Source organism: Orbicella faveolata, unplaced genomic scaffold (assembly GCF_042242905.1).
Source record: "Orbicella faveolata isolate gen_17 unplaced genomic scaffold, um_ofav_v1 contig_24, whole genome shotgun sequence".
Taxonomy (NCBI): Eukaryota; Metazoa; Cnidaria; class Anthozoa; order Scleractinia; family Merulinidae; genus Orbicella; species Orbicella faveolata.
The window spans coordinates 22,425,432-22,440,967 of NW_028301552.1; the positions used below are offsets into that span (position 1 = coordinate 22,425,432).

The window sequence follows — 15,536 nt, forward strand, 5'->3', positions numbered from 1 at the left end:
GGCAGTACCCATTCCTAAACGATAAAAATTGTGCTCTCCTTTAGGTTGTAATCTAGTATAATATAGGCAATAGATGTTTATAATTTAAGTATGTAATACACGTTTCATTGTGTAAGTAATCAATAAAGCATCCAATGTAGCATGTAGAGCTGTACTTAGTAGGTTTCCTCTCATTATAGCTATCAATCAATCACTCCTTATATCTTCAAAGTCTAAGGACAATGGCTTTGTTGTTAAACAAATCTTTCTCATGTCAGAAGATCTTTGTCATGCTGGTAAAAAAAGGTTTCTGTTCTGTATGTGTTTATGGTCATGCAAATAAAGCTAGTTGTTGTTGATTGTGGTATATTGTTTTTTCCAAATAATCCGTTCAGTTCTGGTCGGAAAAAAATGTAATCTCAAACTACGATACGTAAACGCAATTTTCCAAGCAAGTCTCTTTTATGTTTCGAGCGTTATTATCTTGGGGCCGTGAATGATATTCATTTGGATTTAACTTAAAACTTTAAGTGTTCATATCCCCACAGGGTTTTATACCCTTTGGTATCTCTAAATCAAAAAGGAAAGATATTAGTCCGCTCAAAGGGTTAACGACTCCGACGTTTATCCCCCCATTGAACCACGTCCATGTTTTCAGTCACCTTTCCACACACAATTCTTCATACAAGGCTACTCTCAATCTTTTCCACCTTTCTATTTATTTACTTTTTGTTGATTTTCGTATTGTAATATACAGTCGAATTCGAAGCTCTCCAGAAAGGCCACCTCGGGGACGGAGGAAAGTTGCCGTTGTAGGGAGGTGGCCGCTATGGTAGAAGTAAGGGTGTAATATGGCACCTATTTTTTTCCGGGGTGCAACATTTTTTTGTCAAAAAATGCTCATTTTAGCATATATAAATCAAAATGTATCAATAAAAAAGAAGCTAAACAGAAATAGAGACCTTTTTATAACTATGGAAGTCCGCTTGAGTTTTTGAGGCATGTTATCTTATCTCCACTATAGCATCGCTCCGTATGTCCACTGCTTCACCTCGCTTCTGACGACACCATAATTCCTCCTGGGGTTGGTATTTCCCAATGTCCTATGCTACGTCAGTGTATACCTTCTTCATAGCTACAATCATAGACAAAAGTCTTTGCACTTGTATTTGCACTTTTGGCGCTTTTGGGCACACGCCAGACGTGAATACAACTTCACCTGCCTAACCTCGCCCCCCACCCCTCATACAATGTTGAAAACTATCATTTCCTCTGTTGGAAACTACAGTTTCTGATTTTCAACATTGTATTGGGTGGGGAGGGGGAACAGCAACGCGTTTTTAAAAGGAAAGCAGCGCTTTTTTCAAACTTCAGTAATAAAACAAAGATAATCCGTTAAATTACGTAGGTGTCCCAAGGACTTTTGTCCACGATTGTAAGTCCTTAATTTGAAATTTGAACAAAAGCAAAGAAAAGAAACCTCGCACACAATCTATACGTGTATATCTAAGTTAACATACGTATATGCTGTGCCATATGATAGCCATATGCTTTTCATTTTCAACTAAAATAGTACACCTGTAATATATTTGAATAAACAAAATATTTCCCCTTCAGTAAATACCCGGTAAATATGTTCTTTACAGTTATACAAACATTCGTACAAGTTTGGGAGAACTTGGAAAGGCTGCGGATTTCACTTACAGCATTTCTCGTTCTCCCAAACTTCCGCTCGTGTTGACCTTATAAGCTTAATTGTTAAGTTGAGATGAATTTTCAGACGTCCCTCGTGTCAGAACAATGAGTTTATCTCGGTTTAGGGGAAATTTCTGCAAATTTTAACTACTGCTTTCTCCAAGGATGCCTGTTTTTCAAACTATATATAGGTCGGAAAGGAATCAAAGGAATTTCATACTAAACGGAATGAGGTTTCATGGTGTGTTAAGATTTATGATATCCGGCTGTGTGATCGAGGAATAAGTCTCTACGTGTCCCAAAAAACTGGAAACAAACCTACCATCTAAAAGTCACGTGATAGCTTAATTTACACGACGACTACGGACATACCTGTACGTAAATTTGCTTTCAGGTTTCAGTTGATATGAATAACACAATGTACGACGAAGAAAGCCTGTACTTCGAGATGAACTCAGACAAAACAGAAACTGACCCAAGAATCTACGATAACATACTCGGTGAGAGTGCAAATCCTGGGGTGGAACAAACGAGCTTTAGAATAATGTGTAGCCAAGGAGCTGCGGAGAAAAGGCAAGCGTCAGCAGAACTTGAAAATGCGTGTCAAAGTGATACGATTATTGTGCGGCCAATGTTGTTGTTTATGTCCGCAGTTGCTGTTATTGCTCTTGTGGCTGCAACTGCTGCTTTGTTCTTAGCAGCGATGAAGTCTCGAAACGATTCCAACATGGGTAAGTATTTCTAAAATAGGCAATTTATATTGGTTAGAATCTGCGCAAACGACGAACATCTTCAAACCAAAAACCGTTCAAAAAAATAAGATAACCGGGAATTCAAGTTATGACTACGGCACCGAGAACAACGCTTAGTGAAAAAAATAATAATTATATATATTTCTAACTTTAAATTTCTACATTCATATATTATTTTGCAATTTCGTAGTAGTTTCGTTTTTAAAGACAGGCATAGGAACGTTATAGCCAATGAAAGCTGTTTTTCAAAACGTTTCCTTCAGACCAAAAAGTTTAGCAAGTGTTTATTGTTACATACCTGATCTATTCCGGCATATTTGAAAGTCTCAAACGCGAAATAGAAGGTGTCTCAATCACACTAAGCAAGTAACTCAAGAAAATCATGTCAATTAATGAAACCTATGTAAATTGACTCTGTATCTCGGCCTTGTTTGATGCATAGTTCTGATATTACGTTTTTGGTACATCCCAAACATACATTTAAGGTTTGAATTTCCTACTCTAGACAACAGAATTTACATTGCAAATGATAAAATTGGGAAGTGCCTATTGCTGGTAATTGAAAATAATGCTCACGTGACTATTACGTGACATAATTTAAGACTCAAAAGCACTGGTTAATTTGTTGTTGTATTAAAAAAAGCAAGATACTAGGCATAGTAGTCCCAGAAGGCCAAAATAATCGGTATTTTGCATCAGCCTCGTTTACATGTAAGGGCCTTGTATGCTATATTAATGACATGCGCATTCCATGGTTCTGGAAGCAAATTTGGCATGGCTCCACATCAAGAAATATTTGTCTTATGGAGGTTAGCAACCCTGCCAAGTTTGATGCTTTTATCAAAAAGCGAACAATTTTGTCCCTTAACAGCTGGACTATATGTAGTTAGGTCACATGATATTTTTTGCGTGTTAGATTTTGGAAGCACAAAGACGATAAAATCTCAAGATTACGACAGAATTGTCAAGATCGAACATAACCGCGTTAGCCAAGAAAATGGTAATTTTATATTCTGTGTCAATGAAATAGGTAGAAACGGAATCTTCCTTGCCGTCGAGTTACTGCTGTTGGCAGGTGCTGTGAACAAACGTTGTCGAACTTTCAGTCGCTGAGAGGGTAGATGTAACTCAGCACTCCAGTTGCTTATTGACAAGTCTTACGTTATCAATATGAATGAATGGTTTTCCTTTAGTTTTGAATCACTGACTGGGAAAATCGGACGAAAAAAATATTGAATACTCTAAAAAAGATGTCTTTGCTTTGTACGATAAAAGAACTTTGTTATTTAACTATTCTGCTTTTTAACTATGATAGGAGGGAAGAATGCAAAAAGTTGAGCAAAGAAGCAAAAAACTGGTAAGCAGCGAGCTTCATAACGGAATATTTCAAAAGCAGGCAATACCTTTATTTCAAAATACAATATAGTCTCCGGCGCGAAAAGATTCAGTCGAATATTTGTCCGCGGACATTATCTGTTCCGAGAAGCGAACAGTTTTCCTAGAGCGAAGCTAAAGGAAAACCGTGAGCTTTGAGGAACAGATAATATCCATGGACAAATATCGGTAAATATAACCTTGTGTTTCCGATAATGCCACATAGGTCAAATCCATGAGAACTTTCAACTAGCCGCACACAGATTTTTAAGTACTTCAGTGAGCATCAAGTTATTCGCCAACTAAGCTATTATTTTTTTGCGTGGTCGGGCCTCACAGCGTATTTTGGCTGACATAGCATATAAGCATGTGACTGCATTAATCAACAAACAACTTCAGTGTTTTACGACAACAACATGAAACATGATACAAGACAGATGTTTAAGGGTAATAATTTTATCATTTTGCCATCAGGAAAGGATTATGAAAAATCTTACGACACGTCTATCATCGACACAACAGGAGCTCCATGTACTCAAGGAACAACGTTTTAGACAGAATGGTGGTTTAACGAACGCGACTTGCTCCACAGTCAGTCAGATGAATGAACTAAACCTATGGAAAACATTGAATGATACAGTAGAAACGACAGCTGTCTTAACTAACAAGGTAGTGTTGTTAACTGATGGACCATTCATTTTTTTATAACGTAGGGGAAGGGGTGGGGTCTGTTGGAATTTAGTTAACAACACAAACAAAGCCTCTAGCCCTGAGAGCTAAGAAGAACGAATCAATGTAGAGGTTTTAATGAGGTGCAGGTCAACTGTCGTGGTAGAGAGGTGGCTGTATCTCTCGCGTGTCTGACGGGTTGGGGAACCATTTCAAGTCACTTGAAACTGCCTCAATTGAGTGGCGTATGTCAAAACTGAAAAACTGAAAGTCTCCTACGAAAAGAGTGTTAAGTATCATCTGTGAGCATGCTTTTCCATACCGTTGCATTCGCCAGCCTTGACCCTATCTAAGATTATTCTTTTTTTTTTTTTTTTTTTTTTTTTTTTTTTTTTTTGTTTGTTTGTTTTTTTTTATTGCTAAACACACAATTACTTACATTGCCTTACTCTACTCACAACAATAACTAACCTACTTACAATACACTACATTATTGTTATCATCATCATCATTATTATTATTATTATTATTATTTCTAATGCTTTTACCGTCTTACAAACGTCACTTACAATACATAAAAAAAAAAACACCTATTTACAATACTTGGCATTACGTTACTTACTTACAATACACATTGATTGCTTATTATGACTTACACATTACGTTACTTAAGGAGTTACAATACAATGTAATTACTTAATTATACAAAAAAACAACAACAACAACAACAACAACAAAACAAACAAAAAAAAGAGAAACAAAGACCTTGCAACTAATTACTACGGAAAACGCCTTAAATGGTGAGAAGGAATTTCCACTTCTGTTGAAATTCCCTTTCGCCATTCGACGTTGCAGCAATATATTTTTCTATCTCGATTTTATCCTGCACTAATGAGATGAAGTCGCTGAAAACGAACATAGTATTATTTAGAGCGTTGATATAAAGAAAATATTTGCCTAGTATTATGAGGTGGTTGAGGGTCAAACGGTGAGTACAAGGACGAGTAATTCCAAATAATACCTCTGGCTCGGAGAGAAGTAAACTCGCGTTACTTACAGTAGAATACCAACTTTGGAACTTATACCAAAAGGAAGACGCTTGCGGACAGCTAATAAACAAATGACGTATGTTTTGACTATCAGAGGGACAGAAAGGGCAGGATGGGGAGGCAACCTTGTTCATTTTGTATAATATACTGTTCGTGGCTAAAATGTTATGTATAATTTTGTGCTGAAACATTGCCAATTTAACTTCTTTTGTGGCCGTGAAAGGCAGAAGATAAATTTTATTTAGATTCTCTTTTGCGATGCCGTATGATAAGAGTTTTTTTTCTGAAGTGGGAGGTTGAAGATTTTCTAAGGTTAACAGTTTGTCGTATAACATCTTGCACGTTATATTACAGATTGGCGGCGGAGGTGTAGTAGAATCGCCAGAATTAACGTGAAGGAGCTTCTTCCAACTTTGAGGGATCGCAGATAAAAGACTATAATATTGTAAAAAGTTGCAATTTAGCATGTATTTATTGCGCAAGGAAAGGAAAGGCAGGAAGCAATTTTCACGCTCGTCAAAAAGGTCTGAAATTTGCTTTATACCTGCTCGGTGCCAATGAGGTAGATATACCATTTTTTTGTCAATCGTAATGAATTTGTTGTTCCAGATTGTCTGAGACAGTATCTCGGTCTTGCTGTGAGGTGTCGTAGACACGATTTCTTGCCAATGATGAATAATTTGTTTGTAAAATTCAGGAAGATGGCCATTAAGATCAAGAAAGTTGTAGTCATAATTACATTGAAAGATCTCAGTACCGCCGACAGTAGAGAGAAACGATTTTGGAATATACTTCCACGGTGCATCTGAGTCTGAGCACAGCCGTTTTACCCAAGTTAGTTTCAAAGCCTTATCGAAAAGTACAAAATCTTTCATGCCAAGACCGCCATCCGATTTCTTCTTGATGAGGGTTGTCTTTTTTATTTTGGCGGGTTTTTGCTTCCAGATAAAATCGAACACTATTTTATTGACCTCTGTTGCAAAGTTTTTTGGAGTCTCCATAACACTGGAGATGAATACAAGTTTGGAGAGGGCTAACGTTTTAACAATATTTATTCTACCGTATATAGATAAGTCTCTTCGGGACCAGACACTTAAGGTTTTCTTTAGGGATCCTAATTTTTCAAAGAAATTTTTCTTATGAGACAATTCAATGTTATAGGTAAAATGCACACCGAGCGCGTAAACGGGATCATCGCTGATTTGGAGGTTGCAAATTGCGTCTTTCCTATGGCGCATGGAGCCAAGCCATAGCATTTCTGATTTTGCCTGATTTATTTTTAGGCCAGAGCATTTTTCAAACAGTGAGAGTAAGTAAAATAAATTAGAAACTGACTGGACATCAGCAAGAAGGGCAGTTGTGTCGTCAGCATACTGTGTGAGCTTGACCTCTTCATTTCCCTGGATATGTATGCCCTTGATGTCTTTTGACCGTTTTATACTTTGGGCAAGAAGCTCCATAGCGATAACAAAGAGTATGCCTGAAAGGGGACAACCCTGACGGACACCGCGTTCTAAGTAGAAGTGTTTAGAGGCAACACCATTGTTAATGACACAACTAGAGATGCCTTTATAGAACACGCTGACCCATTGCCGGAGATTTGGTCCAAAGTTGAAAGATTCAAGGCATTTTTGGATAAAGTTCCATTCAATTGAATCAAAAGCTTTCTCGAAATCTAAGAAAACAGCTATACCTGGTATATTTTTAATTTTAGTGAAGTCCATTGTGTCTGCTATTAGTCTGATACTTTCTCCAATGAATCTACTTTTTACGTAGCCGGACTGACAAGGATGTATTACGCTTGGCAAGATCTTTTCCAAGCGAAGAGCGATAGTTTTGGTCGCAATTTTGTAGTCAACATTAAGTAGCGAAACTGGTCTCCAATTTGTTAAATATTCCGCGTTCTTGTTCTTTTTTGGGATTAAAGAGATAATACCTTGTCGTTGAGAGATAGAAAGTGATCCGTGTTGAAATGCATAATTAAAACTTTCCACCATGAATTTACCAACAGCGTTCCAAAAAAAGCGATAGAACTCTGAAGTGAGGCCATCTGTACCTGGTGTTTTATTGCTTTCCATCTTCATAAGCGCTCGTTTACATTCATCGATAGACATAATGCCTTCGCAAATTTTTGCAGTTTCTTCTGACAATACATTTTCCGTATTAAAGAATTCGATAAACTCCGAGCCGTTCGGATTCGTGTTTTTTGATGTATATATCTGTTTAAAAAAGCGCTCTTCCTCTTCAAGAATCTCCCTCGGGTCGGTTAATTTTGCGTGATCATTGACTTTTAAGGCCGTTATATGTTTTTTCCTTTGGTTTGTTTTTTCTAAATTGTAGAAATACTTACTGTTTTTCTCGCCATGTTCATACCAGCGCGCTCTGCTTCGTATAATCGTGCCACGCGTCTTAACGCTTGCTATTTTTGAAAGCTTGGTTTTTACTCTTTCTATTTCGCTCCTTAGGGAATCGCTGTACGCTGTCTGGAGCTTGCACTGCAGCCTGATCATCTCCGACAAAAGGGCAGACTCTTCGTCACGCTTGCTTTTTGCTTTTTTTTTCGAAAATTTTATTGTGAATGCTCTGATTTCCATTTTAATCATTTCCCAGAACAAACCCTTGTCCTCAGTTCTCTGATGCTTTTTGGCGAACTCTGGAATTAAGAAATTCAATAATTCTACATATTTCGTGTCCGACAACAACGAGTTGTTAAATTTCCAGAAGCCTGGCCCACGAGGGGGTTCGTGTTCGGTGAAAGATATAGAGAGCAGGACTGCAGAGTGGTCAGAATAAATATTTGGAATTATTTTGCTCTCGCAAATTCGATTACTCAGTTGATTTGAAATGAAGAGGTGATCTAGTCTACATTGTATTTTCATCGAGGGGTTCGCCCACGTAGGGCCAAATGAGCCCGGGTTTTTGTAGCGCCAGGTATCGAGCAGATTATGCGTTTTAATCAAAGCCTTGAGTTCAATAGTCGATGCTTTTCTAATGTCAACAGGTTTGCCACCTCTTTTGTCTAAAGTGCCGATTACGCAATTAAAATCGCCCCCCAACACAAGATTTTCATTTCCATATTTACCGAGGATATTATTTGAAAGCCCCCTCAGGAATACAACCTGTTGGTTTGGATCGTTTGGTGCATAAACATTAACCAGTACAACTTTAGTATTATCAATAACAATCTCTGCTAAAATATATCTCCCGTGATCATCTGAGGCAATTTTTTCAATGTTTATGTCAAGCCGTGGTTTAAAAAGAATCATAACTCCTCTGCTATGAGACGAACCGTGGCTAGGTACGATTTTGCCTCCCCATTCCGTCTCCCATCTTCCGATAGTATCGAGCGAGGAATAAGTTTCTTGCAAAAAAATTATATCTGCTTTTTGTTGATGTAGCCAACGAAAAACTTGTCTTCGCTTTCTCGAGCCGTTTAACCCTCTTACATTTAGCGATATAATTTTATACATTTAGATTCTCTGCAGAAGGCGAAGTCACAATATTCCAGAGAAAAAATTAAGCACTTGTTTATACTATAGTTCTCACTGTGCGGCGAGATATCATAACTTAGAATTAATTTTCTTTTGTTGACTGAGTTGAAGTTAGATAGATAAATACATTTCAACATACTTACAACAGAAATACAACTACACACACAACACAAACTACTCACTACTTCAGACTCACCTATGCTTTTGTGCGGCGTTTACTGACTGGGTTAAAATTGGGGCACTAGTGGCAGCAATTTAGCAATGGTTGAGTTGTACGGCGGAGCAAGAAAGTCAATTAAACATATTTAAAACTAACCGTTCATTAAACATCCGTACAGAGGGAAAAGAGCTGTTTCCGGTCCTCGGTAGAGTGAGCCGTTGATAAAAAGTTTTTCTACCTTAAAGTACGCTTCTTTCTTTTCACGTTTGGCAGCCTTGAGAACGGGGTATAACTTCCTTCTTATCTCATCCACTTCTTTTGGAAAGTCGTCGGATATTCCAATGTTGGTGCCCTTAGGAAGGTTCTTGATGAACGACTTTATGAAGTTCTTGTCTTGATAAGCGGAGAGTCTGACTATAATTGGACGGGATCCGGAGTTTCGGCCGTCGCGTGTATGCGTAGAAATCCTATGAACTCTGTCAAAGTGTATTTCCTTTACATCGTTGGGTGGAATTTTCAGCTTCGTGCGCATAAATTCCCGTAAAGCAGTCTCGGTATCGCTGTTAGATTCACGTTCTCCCTCCTTCACTCCAAAGAATTTTAAGTTGCCTCTGCGACTATGGCATTCCAGTTTGATATGCCTTCTTTGTAATTCCTTGAGTTCTTTATTTATTCGCTCTTGATCGGCGTTGATCTTTTGTTGCTGAGACTCTGCGTCATTTGCCTTGGTTTTTAGATCTTCGATTTCTGCTTGAGCATATTGCAGGCTTGTTTGTAGGGATTTATTTTCTTCTTCGAGTTGATTGATTCTGGACTTATAGTTTTCCAACTCGGGAAGGACACTTAAGAGCAAGTTGAGCTTCTCTTCGATGCTGCTGAGTCTTGAGTTCGTTGCATCGCTGCATTGTCCACATGGCTGCCTGCAGTCTTCTTCGTCAGTTTGGGAGCCTCCCTCTCGAGTTCTTTTCCTCCCTTTCTCCTTCACGTCATTTCTATTAGCTTGATCGTTAGGCATTTTGTCGCATTTAAGATATAACAACCATTACTGTGGCTACCAGGTTAAAAGATTCTAGGAGCTCTTTCGTGTCGTGTCCGCCATGTTTCCCGGCTCCAGCCCATTATTCTTTTTTTTATTATTAGAACATATTTTAATCATGACATGTTTGCCCCAAGAGCTCAAAGGGTTCATCTATGGGGATAACACTGGCTTTCAGTCATCTGTTACATATATTGAATTGTATAAAACGAATTACCAATCCTTTAGCTCTCAAAGTATTCAGACTCTTTCAACGTACTCGTCTTGTGATGAGAGATCATGAGGGACTTTAAGTTGCTCCTATAATTCACAGGTCAATAACATAAGCAAGATGGCGGGTCCTGCCGGGCCTCCGGGTTTCAATGGAAGTTAAGGCGCCGCTGGTCTCACAGGAGCCATGGGTCCCCCTGCAGGCCCCAAGGAAGCGGTGAACTTTGGTTCATGCCGGTACAAAGTGGAGGCGGAAGATTTCACTCCAGGCAATCCCAACACCCTAGCAAGTAAAACTGAACCCACTGTAAGTATGGTAGATAATCACACGTTTTAGTTTTAAACCTTTTGTGTTTCTCTTGAAGTTTTCATAATAACATATCTACTACATTAAATGAAAAAGCATAGTGAACAGAAATACCTTTTTAAAAGAATTGATTTTAAGATTGCTGTTTGGTATTTCATTGACAAAATTAGAATATGTTTTTCCACAGGGGAAGAGAATACTGGAGGCAACTTGGCAGCAACAGCCATCCGGAAAGTGGAAATACGTATGCAGCCGCAAAGGAACTTCCCCTGTTTTTACTCGACACATAAGAGAGAACAAGAACTGCTACCTGCATTACTCAGAATGTCCTTTAACAACTTAATTAAATTCTCATTTGCTGGTTCCATATAATCACGCTCTATTTTACTAATTGAGCACTCTGAAAACAGATCTGCAAATCAACTCGTTTACCTATTTGTATAGATGTATTTTATCTTGCATCGTTTAATCAGTTTAGAACAACGAAATGCGACCGAATGATGCGTGAATACCGCAAATACTACATTTATATGACTCGATACTGGCGTTCTTTGCCTTACTTTTATCATGATTATTGTCTGATCATAGCTAACTGCGCATAGCCTAGAGGTATATACATGTACAAGACAAAATGTTGCTGTCGCTGAGTTTTGCAGCAACTTGGCTTACCGTTCCAAAACAACGAAAGTTGAACAGAATTCATTCCATGAAACCAAATCTATAGGGTTCTGAAAAGAAGATAGGGAGTTTTTTGAGGAGAGAGTGAAAATGTGTTGTACAGGTAGTTTACGTGGCTAATAGCCACTAGATCACGTAATGGAAAAATTAATATTTCTTAAAAGACTCCCTTTGGGATTCTCCATCCCAGCTGATTCACAAATAACTGCTTCTTTAATAGATGGAGGGATTTATAGTCTTGGGCACGGACGGGGTGGGGTCAGGGGGTGTGTGATCTCAGGTGGACAAAATTGTCCGCTTTGCTCACCACCGCTCCCCTTGCCCCCTCCTTCTCCTCGCTCCTCAAAACACTAAACCCATTGTTTTTCCAAAGGTGGGTGATTTCTTAGACTACGCCAGTGGTATGCTTTTCAATTTTAAGAGTCTTTTAAGTAAACTGTCCAACGGTATGCTTACTAATTTTTAACTGAAATGCTACACCAATCAGTAATCCTTAAGTTAAAGAAATAAACTCTGAGTAAAAACAAATCCTTCTTCATTTTGAGTTCTATTATTAGAGGCTCGTTTTAGTTTGTTATTGTTTAACTACATGTATTGTGAATTGCACTTTTGGATTCAGTAAAAGTAATCAACCACAATGCAGAAAATTCACAGGAAAGTTTTGTCAAGGTCAGGTCTGGTTGAAGACGTCATTCTCGCCGGGAGTTTGACTTTAATGTCATTCGAAGGAAGGAACAGGTCACCTGCTTGAAAACATTTACCACATCACGGATAACAGCTATGAGTGTGTTTGTGAAACACACCTCGACATGAAAATAAACCAGCATAACGTCACGTGACAGTCTTGGGGATACATTTGCTTTCGATATAGCTTTGATTCCTTTTCGCAAGCGGAAGTCACAGCGCTCGATCTCTAAGCGATGAATGAGGCACAAGAAAACCAGTACTTGAAGCTGGACTCAGTTAAAACAGAAATTGAGCCAACAATCTATGATGACGTAGTCGGTGAGAGTTCAACTCCTGCGGTGGAACAAACGAGCTATGAGACGTGCAACCGAGAGGCGGTGAAGAAAAGACAAGCATCAGCAGATCTTAAAAACTCGTGCCACCTTGACGACGGCGCGCGCAGTACAAATACCCAAATATGGTCAAATTAGAACAGAATCCAAGTTATTCCGTGCGCCCTGCAGTCATCATCTGACCATATTTGGGTATTTGTACTGCGCGCGCCGTCGTCAAGTGACGTTCCCGCTCTCTCGCTAAATCAGCCTATTAAAACGGACAAAGGCTTCTTTCATATGTTTGACATCAACCGGAATGTCCGTAACCACAAATGGGACAAATAGAATAGTTGTCGCGCCCAAAGCACCTGGGACACTTAACGACCGCAGTTACGGACATATTCCAATTTTGACAATGATGACATGGTTTCGAGGACTTTTTTTGAATGATTCCTTCTTGGTCAGACTCACTGTCACTTTCCGCATCATTGCTTTCATACTGACTTTCCTCGCCGTCACTGCTGTCGTTACCCGGGGGGGGGGGGGGGGGGGCGGTAATCCAAGAAAAATTGGGTGAAGGTGTGCGGCCCGCTTCCCAAAACCCTTACTCTATTTATATTCATGACCAAACTCTGCGACATTCCCTACCCTATTTATGACCTGACCAAAAATTCGAAACCTTATTTATGACCTGACCCTTTAATCAAAACCCTGTTTCAGACCTGCGTTATAATTAGTTCCCTAGTTCAGACCAATGTTAAATTACCGTAAACGTAATTTGCGAAGGATTTTTGTTGATTCTCTTCCCGATAATGATGAAAAAGTGGCTTCTTTTTAAAAACATACCCATATCAAGGCTAGAGTGCAAAAACCATACCCTATTTATGACCAAAATGACGAAAATGAGCTAAAATCGATACCCTATTTACTATCAACCATACCCTTTGGGGCCGCACATACCTATATAGCCCATATGAGGGAGTACCCCCCTCCCCGGTGTTGTTAGTGCCGCTACAGTCGCTGTCATCATCACCTTCGCCTTCGTTCTCTCGATAAACCTTTTCTTTTTCTAGTAAATCGCTCAAAATCTTCTTGTTTTTTACCAACCGCTTGTCAACTCCTAGCTCTGTCAGACCATCCAGGAAGGTATTAAGCGCTCTGGGCTTGATTACCTCATCGTTATGAGGGAGCGAGCAGTATGTATTCCACTAACTCAGCGATGTTTGTTGCGGGAATTATGCGGTTTTTTCGAAGTAATAGCCCACGTGGGGTCCAGAACAGAATATGTTTGGAAGCAGCCATACTGTGTAGCAGCTGGAAACGGTTTGTGAGAGAATCTATAAAACATCTTTAATTCGTGGTTCCTCATCGTTGCTCTGCTCATCGTCAGAGATATCTGTCTCGCTTGCTTCTTCAAAAGGCTCCATTTCGCTTTCTCCATTTTCTTCATCATCCCAATCTACCTTTCGCTTCATGCCCGATCCACACTGGTCAAAAGCAAGATATGAAATGATCCAACTCATAAAGGGTTATTGCATTTATAACAGAAGAAACCCCAAGCTACTTATAACCGGGGGCACCAAGTCTTGAATAAATCCACCACCCTCTTGCACAAGAATAAGCTTTTTCTTCTTATAGGGGACATTCGGTGTTGCAAGACTAGTTAGCGCATCCTTGTATGGAAGCAATTTCTGCCTATTTTCCTCGGGAATGGAGATGTACTGCTTAAGCACATTACATAAAACTTGAACTAATGCGTGAACTTGCTGCGGAGTGGCAATCCTCAATAGAAACTCGCATTGATGAGTAGGACAATGAGCTAACAGTTGAAGAAAACCACGGTTGTTTTTTACTACCCGAGACATAATTGCAGACTGAACTAGTGGCACGCGTTTACGGTTTTTTATAGAATTGTGGTGGAGGTTGTGGTGGTAGTGGTGGTGGTGGTGGTGGTTTAATTACCTTAAGGTAATTCCTCTGAAATAAAAGTGACAATAGAGTTTTGTTCAAATTTTGTCCACTGAATATTTGTCATATTATAACTTCAATTTTGAAATAAAAAAGGGGGGTGCCCTTGCTCATTAAGGAGCAGTGAGGCATTGAAAATGCCCTATTTTGGCATTATTTGATGCTTATTATAAGAATGCATTCCCAGTAATTGTAAAATCTTTGTGAACCCAGATTCATAAGAATACGCATTAAACTACAGTCAATGCATTGTGCCGAACACAAATAAACATTTTAAGTTTGATTCAGACAGAAAGCTAAATCCTTGATTAAAAATTTTAACCAAATTTCTTGACGTGGTTACCGACTGCAAAATAGAAAAGACCACAGTGTGTCTGCCATTTTTCTTATTTATTCAATTTTCAGCAATAGAAATTAGATCAGTCTTTTCTCACGCAAAGCTTATGATTAGTTGATTACAATAACTGGAAAAAAAATTGGGGTGCCCGTGCTCGTTTGTGAGCTAGAGCCATTTTTCAACTGACAGAGCTCAATATCAAGGCAAATCCTCATGTTTTCAATATGCGCGTGCACGAGCGCGCGCTAATGACGCCATAAATTATGCGCAGTAAGGATGCGCAATGCAAATGTGAGGAATGACCTTAATTAAACAATAGAATTGTGGTGGTGGAGGTGGTGGTGGTGGTGGTGGTAATGGTAGCGATGGTGGTGGTGGAGGTGGTGATGGTGGTAATGGTGGTGATGGTTGTGGTGGTGGTGGTGGTGGTGGTGGTGGAGGTGGTGGTGGTAATGGTGGCGAAGGTTATGGTGGAGGTGGTGGTGGTGGTTGTGGTTGTGGTGGTGGCGATGGTGGTGGTAGAGGTGGTGATGGTGGTAATGGTGGTGATGGTTGTGGTGGTAATGGTTGTGGTGGTGGTGGTGATGGTGGTGGTGGTAATGGTGGCGATGGTGGAGGTGGTGGTTGTGGTAATGATGGTGGTGGTGGTGGTGGAGGTGGTGGTGGTGGTAATGGTGGTGATGGTTGTGGTGGTGGTGGTGGTGGTGGTGGAGGTGGTGGAGGTGGTGGTGGTGGTGGTGGTGGTGGTAATGGTGGCGATGGTGGAGGTGGTGGTTGTGGTGGTGGTGGTGGTGGAGGTGGTGGTGGTGGTAATGGTGGCGATGGAGGTG

At 39.6% G+C, this 15,536-nt stretch overlaps 1 protein-coding gene across 1 annotated transcript; it reads right to left on the reverse strand.

The window, feature by feature from the left end:
• Nucleotides 1–4,824: 4,824 nt before the first annotated feature.
• Nucleotides 4,825–10,280, reverse strand: LOC149110909 (uncharacterized). Its single transcript, XM_089292690.1, has one exon. It carries the CDS (start codon nt 10,182–10,184, stop codon nt 9,321–9,323), a length of 864 nt encoding a protein of 287 aa, XP_089148816.1. The 5' UTR covers nt 10,185–10,280; the 3' UTR covers nt 4,825–9,320.
• Nucleotides 10,281–15,536: the final 5,256 nt, after the last annotated feature.

Bases quoted from the DNA above. Each gene is read 5' to 3' on its own strand.
- LOC149110909 (XM_089292690.1), bottom strand. From the start codon at position 10,184: ATGCCTAACGATCAAGCTAATAGAAATGACGTGAAGGAGAAAGGGAGG.